The following is an 11307-nucleotide window of genomic DNA, read 5'->3' on the forward strand; positions in this document are numbered from 1 at the left end:
GGAAAGAGAACCAGCACCAAGAATAGAGAGGGTGGGGGCAGCCGTAGAGAATAAACCTCTGAGACTTAGCCTGGGTCAGGGCCAGGGCCAGAGCACTTGGCAGGTCAGGTTGGAGAAGCTCCACACACACTTGGGCCCCTGCCACCATGCCAGGTTAGTGTTGTCTCTTTGCCTTTGCTGCCCTTGCTGGGTTTCCCACCTCCATTGCAGTCTCACCACCATCTTGGCACCCATTATTGTTTGGCCTCCACCTTCACCTTTAACTGCCAACACTGCCCTTTTAGGCAGACCCAAGAGCTCATTGCCAAATCCCCTTTATTTTAAGCTTGTTTTCTCTGGTTACAGTAACAACATCACCAGGATTTGACCCAGCTGGCTAGTAGGAAGAGTCTTTCTTTGTAAAAGGCTCTTCTCTCTCTCCTCTTCCCTCTCTATTCCTCCATTTCTTGAGGAGAGCTTGGTTCCCCTTACCCCTTCCCACACTCCTTTTCCTTTGTCTTCAGCTGCCTCCCTCTGATTTCTTGCTTTCTTGCCCACATTCTTGCTTCTCTCTCCCTCCCTCCCTGCTGTGCACAGTATTACATGTGTGTTCTAGAGGTAGTGAACTACATTCTTAAGTCTCAGCCTCTGCCCATCTGGCATCAGACTTTTTAGTTGAATTGTTATGATTATTTTTAGCCATTATGGAGTTTCATACACACACAAATTTCTATAACTTGGAACTTGAAAGAATTCATTAAAATATTAAGATACATGGCCTGGGAATGTGACTTAGTAGTACAGTGCTTGCCTAGCAATACATGAAGCCCTGGGTTTGATTCCTCAGTAACACATAAACAGAAAAAGCTGGAAGTGGCGCTGTGGCTCAAGTGGTAGAGTGCTAGCCTTGAGCAAAAGAGGCTCTGGACAGTGCCTAGGCACTGAGTTCAAGCCCCAGGATGGCAAAAGGTAAATAAATGTATAAATAAATAAATAATATAAAGTTAGTTACAGTTTAAAAATAATGACTATATTTTTGCTTTGTTTTTTAAATTTGTATTTTTATTGTTATTTTAAAGATGATGTACAGAGAAGTTGCAGTTACATAAGTCAGTAAATGAGTACATTTCTTTTTGGACAATGTTCCCTTTCCCTTGCTATCTCCCAGCTTTTCCTTGTGGCTCCCACCAACAAGTTGTATAGTTCATTTTTCAACATAGTGTCTGGTGAGTACCAACTGCTGCATTTTTGCTTTATTCTTAAAAACCTCTTGCTTTGATACCCCCAGAATATGTTAGGCACTTGTGGCTCACACCTGTAATTCAGTTTTCTAGGAGGTTGAGATCTGAGGATGGAGATTATCTCCAAATAACCAGCTAAAAGCAAGAATTGGTGGTGTGGCTCAGGTAGTAGAGTACAAGCCTTGAGTGAAAAAGCTAAGGGAGAGTGTTCTTGCCCAGAGTATGTATGTATATGTTATAAGTAAATCCCTGTTAAAATGTAATCTTTATGGGCTGGGAATATGGCCTAGTGGCAAGAGTGCTTGCCTTGTATACATGAATCTGTGGGTTCGATTCCCCAGTACCACATATATAGAAAATGGCCAGAAGTGGTGCTGTGGCTCAAGTGGCAGAGTGCTAGCCTTGAACAAAAAGAAGCCAGGGACAGTGCTCAGGCCCTGAGTTCAAAGCCCAGGACTGGCCAAAAAAAAAAAATGTAATCTTTGTGCTGTAAAACAAATGAGAAAAGATAACTGCAAGTCATGCCTGTGTTCTCTCCTTTCCCTGTACTGTGCCTGGAGCAGTATCTCCCTTTCACCTGTACTGTTGAAAGAAGAAAAAAAAATGTCAGTGCTATCTTCTGAAATAAAATTTGAGACTCCCAAAGTCACCAGAAAGTCTCTGGAAAATTGTTTTCTTTTTGAGAATAATTGGAAGAAAGCAGTTTTAGAAACACAAAAGATGAGGAAAGGTAATGTCATTTTAATTATTACTTTCTTTAAGAAAACAAAGGCTGGGGCCTGAGGAGGGTGACTGAGGGTGAAGGTGGCTGCAGTAGTTGGCTTGCACGTATGAAAACAATGAAACCCATTGAAATTGCTTGAGGAAGAGAGGAAAAGAGTGAGGGGGTGGATTGATTGGAATACAATGCATATATGATGCAAGCTAACAACAGGAAAACATAGAAATAGTACCTTCAATTTACATGTACTTTTTCTAAGTAGTCCTGATGTATATAATTTACATGACATTTATATTAGGGTAGTATATTAAGTTTATAGAAAAGAAAGTAAAGGGTCTGGGGATATGGCCTAGTGGCAAGAGTGCTTGCCCCATATACATGAGGCCCTGGGTTCAATTCCCCAGCACCACATATATAGAAAATGGCCAGAAGTGGCGCTGTGACTCAAGTGGCAGAGTGCTAGCCTTGAGCAAAAAGAAGCCAGGGACAGTGCTCAGGCCCTGAGTCCGAGTCCCAGGACTGGCAAAAAAAAAAATAATAATAATAATAAAAAGAAAAGAAAGTAAAGAAATTAAAGTTAATATATCAGAAACAAATCTTAAAGAATTACTTTTCCTAACAATCATGCATTATTATTTCTGTTAGACCACATTTATTCCTTCCTTCCCTTCCTTTCTTCCTTCTTTCTTTCCCTTCCTTCCTTCCTTCCTTCCTTCCTTCCTTCCTTCCTTCCTTCCTTCCTTCCTTCCTTCCTTCCTTCCTTCCTCTTTCTTCCTTCCTCTCTTTCTTCCTTTCTTTCTTTCCCAGTCCTGGAGACTGAACTCAAGGCCTGAGCACTGTCCCTGGCTTCTTTTTGCTCAAGGCTAGCTAGCACTCTACTATTTGAGCCACAGCACCACTTCTAGCTTCTTAATAGTTATTTGAAGATAAGAGTCTCATAGACATATTTTGCCTGAGCTGGCTTCTAACTATGATCCTCTAATCTCAGTGTCCTGAGTAGCTAGGATTACAAGTGAGTTACTGGTGCCAGCCTTGAGTTGAATTTCATATTTTAGGATACTCAATTTTCTAAGCAATTTTTTATATTAATAATCCCAGCCAAACTTATGTTATATAGAGAGCACTTTATATCATATAATTGTGTAACAGATTCTAGTTTGAGAACTTTTGGTATGGGTATATTTTGGCTTTCCCTATTTTTATTTACTTATTTTTGTCATTTGAACTTGTGTTCACTTGCCTTGCTTGCTCAGCTGGTGATCTACCGCTTGAACTGTTCTTCTTTTTTTCTTTTTCTTTTTGCTTGTTTTGTTTTTTGCCAGTCTTTTGGCTTGAACTCAGGGCCTGAGCACTGTCCCTGGCTTCTTTTTGCTCAAGGCTAGCACTCTACCACTTGAGCCACAGCGGCACTTCTGGCTTTATCTATATAAGTGGTGCTGAGGAATCACACTTAATGTGATGAGGCAAGCACTCTACCACTGGGCCATATTCCCAGCCCTGAGCTGTTCCTGAAGCCAGCTTTTTGCTGATTATTTTGGAGACAGAATCTCATAGACCTTTCTACCCAGCTGTGTTTGACCTGATAGCCTCTAGCTTTCTCCGCTGCGTAGCTAGGCTTACAGGAGTGAGCCACCAGCATGTGGCACAGCTTTTCCTTTTTACTTCTGAGCTAAAATTGTACCTTTTGTTTCATCCTGAGTTCTGACTTCATCCTGAAATCTGACTTCAGATTTATTAATGGATATGTAATTCTTTATTTATTATTTTATTTTTGAGTTTGCACCCATTTATGGTATGATGGGGGTTCATTATAGTATTTCCATGCATAATACAGTGTATTTGAACAAATTCACTTTTTCTGCCATTCTATTCCTCTCTCTCTCTTTCTCACACATACACACACACACAGATACACACACACACACACATATCCTTGTATATATCTTTACCCCTCAGTATCTCATTTCCTGCTCCCCACTTCAGCAATCCCCTTTTTATATTCAAGATGTATAAATTCTCAGAAATAGCACAATTCAAATTGCTCTACAATTTCATTATACTTGGGGTAACAATTGCTTAGTTTTCTTTACTTAATGATTGATTTTTATATTTTATCTGCATTTTAGTTTGTAGTAAAAGCAGTAGTATATATTTAACCAAGATACTTATGATATTTTTCAAATAGAATATATTGGTTTAGAAGCGCCCAAAGAATGTGTCAAAATGCCACATTTACCAGGATTGCCAAGTTGTCAAAAGAGTGTAAGTTCGACTCCACTAGAGGTTCATAAACGCCTGCTGCGTGCCGACATGGAAATGCCCACAATCAGGTAGATCACTGCTGTCCTGATCGCTTTTCAGACTCTGATTCAGTTATGGCCATACTAACACTGTAAGAGGTAGGGGTTTCTTCGTTGAGAATCGAATGCTTTCTTGCCTACTGATATTTTTCTACAATGATTTAATTTTTAAAACCTAAGTTAGCCATTTTATTGAGAGCGACAAATAAGTACTTGATCTACAAGTGACATTGCCAGGGCATTTTTAATAACTTCTTTTTCCCCTTATTATGTAACCCAGTCTGGCCTTGAACTTGTGATCCTCTTGCCTCGGCCTTTTGAGTCCTGAAATGACAAGCATGCTTCTCCACACTTAGATTCCTTTAAAAAATGTGATCTAAGCTAGATCAAGTCCTTCAGTAGTTTTGGCATGTTTATAGATAAAAACTTAACTTTCTGAAGCACTAATAGATTTATGTTCTTTGCATACAAAACCTTATGTTTTGATTCTCTAATGACTGCTGGTATAAGAGAATATTGTGAGATGCCAGCCTAGTTAAAACCCCACTTGGATTAAAAAGAATAATGTGTGTGTGCTGGTCCTGGGGCTTGAATTCAGGGCCTGGGTACTGTACCTGAGCTTCTTTTGCTCAAGGCTAGTGCTCTACTACTTAAGCTGTAGCACCACTGTCTTCTTTTTTTTTTTCTTTTTTTTGAGTAGTTTACTGGAAATTAGAGTTTCATGAACTTTCCTGCTTTGAGCCACAATCCTTAGATCTCAGCCTCCTGTGCAGCTAGGATTATAGGTATGAGCAACTAACACCCAGCTGAGAATGAATTGTTTTACCAGTCAAGTCTTCCACACTTTGAAAACTGCCATTTAAACATGTTTCCTTTTCCTATTCTACACAAGATGGGTGGACATACCAATAAAGAAAAACTTCCTCCTCCAAAGAGATCTATCTATCGTTAAGTTAGGAAGACAGTCTCATATTCTATTTACTTGCTGCCATGTTTAGTTTTATTGAAAGTTTCACTTTCGTTCCCTGGTCTCTCGCCCCCTAAAGTACTTATACCATTCTGGGTTATAATTTTCTTTAGGGAAAGATAGACATATCTATATCTATATCTATATATCTATATCTATGTAGAGATAGATATGTATATAAACAAATATATATTTAATGAACTTTAAATTTTTCCATATCATTTTCCATGTCATACAAGATTGCAGTTTTTGAATGAAAAATTTTAAATTCTAACTAGTATTATTATTGTTAAGTAGTCTTGAAATAAATTATAGTAATATAGATAACTGGGACATAGTAAAAATGAAATGTAGGAAACGTTTATCTAAACTATGAAAATAAGAACTTCAGAGAAAATATAGAGAAAAAAGGAAAAGTATTTAATCATCTACTTATTACAGTATCTCCATTTTTATTTTAGCTTGCTCTATCCTTTACTTACATGAGTTTATTTTAGTTGCAATTGTAGTGTACTTTTTTTTAGAAGTCTAGTTTTGAAGTTGAGCGCTGGTGTCTCATGCCTATCTGAGGATCACAGTTCTATTACAGTTTGTCTGATCTAGAAGGGCTCTTAAGTTCTTTGGCTTTTTGGGTTGTGTAAATAACACCACAATGAACAATTCATACTTATAGCTTTACTCATCATTTTCCATATTACCACTTTTTTTCTTTTCCTTTTGTGATTTGGCTGTTTGAGAAATTATTACATTACCTTAACTGAGAATTTACTTAAGTCAATGAAAGGTAGTCTGAATACATTTTAGTCATGTTAGGACAAGCATCCTGTACTTCACATAGAAAGTGGACTAGCATACCGTGTAAGGAATGCCAGCAGTGGTCAATGTGAGCTCTTTCCCTGCCTTTGCAGCCATTCCAGTGAGAACATATCCGGTTGCCTACAAGTCTCTTATCCTCCCCTGCGTATCACCCAGCATTCTGTGAAAGAACAACATTGGCAAAGCAGGGAAGTACTCTTTTCTCTTCTGGGTACAATCCCTTACCTTCTTTTTTCCTCTGTATGTAAGTATTTGATATAAAAACGCTGAGAAAAGTCTGATCTGTCAAATTTTTTAATGGTGATCAGAAATGTTATTGATTCTCACAGCATACCCTGCGGATATAATAGATAACAGTAATCCTACAGGTGAAGAATATTTAAAAGTTACGCCTGAATATCCCATCTAATGTAGAAATTTGGAATTCTTAGGATACAGCCTCTTATGGGCAGCACATTCAATCTTGACATTTTTTTTCAGTAGGAATTTAAGTTAATTGTAACAAAATCCAGTTTGCAGCTACTGATGAAAAAGTGAGGATTGCAATTTGAAGCCAGCCCAGTTAGGAAAGCCCATAAGACTTGTATCTAGAACTAACCACCATAAAGTCAGAAGTGCAGCTGTGACTCAAGTGGGAGAGTGGCAGCCGGACCGATAAAGCTCAGGGACAGCAAATAGGCCTTGAGGTTCAGCCCCACCACTGGCACACACAGAAAAGCAAAGGACAAGTAAGGGGTAGTTGGCAAATGACACATCCAGATACCCGGATTTCTCTTCTCCTAGCCTTGCTTGAGTTATGGCTACTAAGAATTTTAATAATAAATATCTGTAGGTAAAAGACACAGCACTCATGTACTGGTAATGTTTGCTAGGAAAATGTAAGCTATTGGCTGGTCCATATCTCCATATCTGTTTCTGACTAGGATAGCCATAGTAAAGTTCCTTTGTCATTTAGTTTTTAAAGATGTTTATATTTTTCTTGTTATTATAAAGGTTGATATACAGAGGGATCATAGTTGTCATTTAATTTTGTGTGTGTGTGTGTGTGTGTGTGTGTGTGTGTGTATGTGTGTGTGCTAGTACTGGGGCACCTACCACTTGGGCCACAACTCCACTTCCTGCTTTTTGCTGGTTAATTGGTGATAAGAGACACAGATTTTTCTGCCAGAGCTGGCTTTGAACTGTGATCCTCAGATCTCAGACACTGGCATGAGCCACTGGTGCCTGGTCCATTTGTTTAATTTCTATGTTATATTACTTAACAAAATAACTTTCAGGGCTAAGAGTATAGCTGGGTGATACAATACATGTTTAGCATGTGCAAAGCCCTGGGTTTGATCCCTTGTATCCAAACAAACAGTACCAAGTGACTATTTCATGAAACTATGTTGTTTGTTTCTCATTGTGTCTTTTAATATAGCTTAGACTTGTATACAAGTGATTTTATGATCATATATAATCTTTAGAATAAAGAAGACTAAGACCTGTACCATGATACCACTTCAGGAGAAATCAAAAGGTAAGCTGGCTCACTTTTTTTTTTCTTCCATGTGTCTTATTGGTGTATCATATACTTAATCTATTTTTTCATTTTACTTTCTTTTCAACCTTATTTTGTCAACACTTCCTGTAAGCTTTAGTTATTTTTGTAAACTTACCTGAGACAGACCCTATCCTATTAGTAGACTGGTCCAATTTGTAGCCTGATCTTCGTTTGAGTCTGTGAACTTTGAAACCCTTCAACATGACTAACAAAGTGAAATCTGGACTTCTAATTACAGTGCTCCTTTTTCTTTTCTTTCCTTCTTTTTCTATTTTGCTAGTCCTGGGGCTTGAGCTCTGGGCCCTTGCACTGTCCCTGAGCTTCTTTTGCTCAAGGCTAGCACTTTGCCCCTAGAGCTGCAGTACTACTTCTCATTTTTCTGAATAATTTATTGGAGATAATAGTCTTACAAACTTTCCTGCCTGGTTTGGCTTCTTACAGTGATCCTCAGAGCTCTGCATCCTGAGTAGCTAGGATTATGGGTGTGACAGTACTCCTTTTTTAAAAGCAGTAGTCCTCATTACTTTCCTACTACAATGTGATTTCTTAGTCTGGGATTAACACTGCTCTCTCTCTGTCTCTGTCTCTGTCTCTCTGTCTGTCTCTCCCCCCCCCCCTTGTCTCTCAGAACTTCTCATTCTTTTTTTTTTTCCAGTCCTGGGGCTTGGACTCAGGGCCTGAGCACTATCCCTGGCTTCTTTTTGCTCAAGGCTAGCACTCTGCCACTTGAGCCACAGTGCCGCTTCTGGCCATTTTCTGTATATGTGGTGCTGGGGAATCGAACCCAGGGCCTCATGTATATGAGGCAGGCACTCTTGCCACTAGGCCATATCCCCAGCCCAGAACTTCTCATTCTTATATCTGCAAATGAAATAAAACAAATAATAACTGTGTTGGGGAATGAAACTTTTTTTGACAGTTGAAGTAAAGTAAATAATGGTATTTTAAAGTCATATAGGTGAGCATATTATTTTCAAAGCCTGATATATTTCTAAGTAGAGCACATATTTACATATTTAAGACAATATGTAGTGATTTCATCGGCGTTTTGACCTTGGTGGATATGTGTTCAAATACTACCAATGACAGCTCCCTCTCTTTCCCTCTTTTCCTTCTTGTCTTTCTTTAAAAAAAATTATTATTGTTTAAAATTTTTTATTGTTATTATAAAGGTGAAGTACAGAGGGCAGAGGAGGTACAGTTACATAAATCAGGTAATGAGTATATTTCTTTTTGGACAATGTCTCCCCTTCCCTCACTCTTTCCCAGTTTTTCCCTCCAGTCCCCACTCACCAGTGGTGTAGTTCATTTTCAACATAGTGTCTAGTGAGTATCATGGCTGCGTTTGTTCACCCTTTGTCCCACCCTTACTGCCCTCCCTTATTCTCTAAAGACAGATAAATGAACAAATAAGACAAAAGGAAAAGAAAAAAAAACAGCAGCAGCAACAACAACAACAAAAAACTTCATTTCCATTTCTTGGAGTTCATTTTGATAAACATTATTTTATATGATCATATTCACATAGATATTGTGCCTTTGTGATCCTTTCCTAAGAATATCCTCCTTTGGCCTCACTTTATGAATGTCTAGAGACCTGTACAATTGGTCATGTCCAAGTGTATTTCTTGTATTTTACCATCCAGTATGTTTAGTTTTAGATTTATAGGCACATTCGAGTTACAACAAATAAGGGAAAGCAAACAACAAATGAGGGAACAACAACAACAAATGAGGGAAACTTATGTTTCCTTGTTTTGTTTTGTTTTTTGGTCATGGTGCTTGAACACTGGGCCCCTATGTTTCTTTGATACACTTACTTTTCATGTTCTTTTGTGATAGCTTCTCATTGTGTAGTCCAGGCTGGCCACAAACTTACAGTCCTTTGTAAATCTGTAATCTGGTATAATAGTGATGATTACTTTACAGTTTTGTCCAGTGGATGAAATAGATATAGAAGCTTGATGTTGGCTCATCCGAGTGAGTTATTTATTGAACTTTGTAGTTTTACTGTTTTATATCAGTTGTCTTTTGTGAGAAATTATTTAGTGAGGAAAAACTTGATGAATATGTAAGGTTCAAAACAAGTTAGGTAGAGACTTCACCTTCTACTTTCAAATAAATTGCACAGCCATCCCATGTTTTAAAAGGCACAATGCAGACTAAGAGTTAAATTTTACAAAGTTAAAACAAAAGCACATGTTTCTCAATTAAAACTCCTTTTTCACCCTCCTCCTATCCTTCCCCTCTCTTCCCCGCTCCCTCCTCTTCTTTTTGGTACAAGGCAGTGTTCCTGAGCTTTTTTGCTCTACCACTGTGAGCCATACACCATTTCCAGCTTTGGGGTAATTAATTGGAGATAGGAGTCTTACTGGACTTTCATGCCTGCAATGGGTTTGAACCTTGATCCTCAGATTTCAGTCTCATGAGTAGCTAGGATTACAGGCATGAACCACCTGTGCCTGACTTAATTAAAACCTTTTAGGTGACTAGCCATTGTAGCCAGTTATTTTAGAAAGTCAGCACTGGCATTTCTAGTTCACAGTACAGATTATATGAAGATGTGGTAGGGTTTTGCGAGCATTTATGGCATATTTCCTTCCCTGTGTTTTCTCTTGCCTCATGTATGGCTTGATTCTGACAGCTGGTTTCTCCCCACAGGCTCTGGCTTCAGAGACCCCCTCACGGGAGCATCCTCTCAGTACTTACAAAGACTTTCCAGAATGGCCATACTGGAGTATGAGACCATTCGTCAGGAAACAAGCAAGAAATCAAAAAAAGGCAAGAAACGAGACCTACGGGACTGCTGATGGCTCCTGTGGGGTGCTCTCTGCACTGGTTTTGAAGATTCACGTTTCATTTTTTTCTTTTCTTTTTTCTTTTTGATATGTGATATGATGTACAGTTATTTATGTAAAATGTATGTAGGAAATAAATATTTTATGTTATATATGGAATAATTCATATTTTTAACATTATAGAGACATTTAAATCATGTAAACATACACCTAAAAATTATATTCCAAGAATTTTAGGCACATTGGATTTTCTTCTCCCTCCCTCCCTCCCTCCCTCCTTCCCTCCCTCCCTCCCTCTCTGTCTCCCTTTCTTCCTTCTTTCTCTGTTTTTGTGCCTGTACTAGGGCTTGAACTCAAGGCCTTGAGCTTTTGCTCAGCATTTAAGTATGTATGTATGTATGTATGTATGTATGTATGTATGTATGTATGTCATGGAGCTTGAACTCAAGACCTGGGCCTGGGTGTTGTCCCTGAGCTCTTTCACTGAAGGCTAGTGTTCTACCACTTTGAGCCACAGCTCCACTTCTGGTTTTCTGGTAATTAATTGGAGGTAAGAGTGTCGTGGGCTTTCCTGTCTGGATTGGCTTTAAACTGTGATCCTCAGATCTCAGCCTTCTGGGTAGTTAGAATCACAGGCATGAGCCACTGGTTTGTGGCTGGATTATTTTAATTTAATTTGATAAATGATTTTGGGCTCTTCTCAATGTAATGGATTTTGCTAATAGCTGTAGGTTAAGGAAAGAGCCAAGTGTGATGATGTAGTCCTAAAACCACAGCTTTTTAGATACTGAGGCAGGAGAATTGAGATTTTGGGGCCAGCCAGCCTGGACTACATACCAAACCCTATTTCAAAACAAAACAAGGACAAGTAAATGTTGTTGCGCTTAGAAGTGGGGAAGGTGTTAATCCCTTTTGGTGATATTGCTCACGATACCTTATGGC

General features: G+C 38.7%; 1 protein-coding gene across 3 annotated transcripts; it reads left to right on the forward strand.

The window, feature by feature from the left end:
• The first annotated feature begins 1760 nt into the window (after positions 1 to 1760).
• C12H8orf89 (chromosome 12 C8orf89 homolog) lies at positions 1761 to 10453 on the forward strand. 3 transcript variants are annotated; one of them, XM_048358841.1, is made up of 5 exons: positions 1761 to 1950; positions 4127 to 4271; positions 7491 to 7543; positions 8740 to 8781; positions 10229 to 10453. In XM_048358841.1, exons 1-5 carry the CDS (start codon positions 1824 to 1826, stop codon positions 10375 to 10377), a joined length of 516 nt encoding a protein of 171 aa, XP_048214798.1. In that variant the 5' UTR covers positions 1761 to 1823; the 3' UTR covers positions 10378 to 10453. The 3 variants fall into 3 exon arrangements, with proteins under 3 accessions (XP_048214798.1, XP_048214800.1, XP_048214801.1); XM_048358843.1 differs by lacking the exon at positions 8740 to 8781; XM_048358844.1 differs by lacking the exons at positions 7491 to 7543; positions 8740 to 8781; positions 10229 to 10453 and adding an exon at positions 6117 to 6802.
• The last annotated feature ends 854 nt before the right edge of the window (positions 10454 to 11307 follow it).

The sequence above is a fragment of the Perognathus longimembris genome, chromosome 12 (genome assembly GCF_023159225.1).
Source record: "Perognathus longimembris pacificus isolate PPM17 chromosome 12, ASM2315922v1, whole genome shotgun sequence".
In the NCBI taxonomy this organism is placed as follows: Eukaryota; Metazoa; Chordata; class Mammalia; order Rodentia; family Heteromyidae; genus Perognathus; species Perognathus longimembris.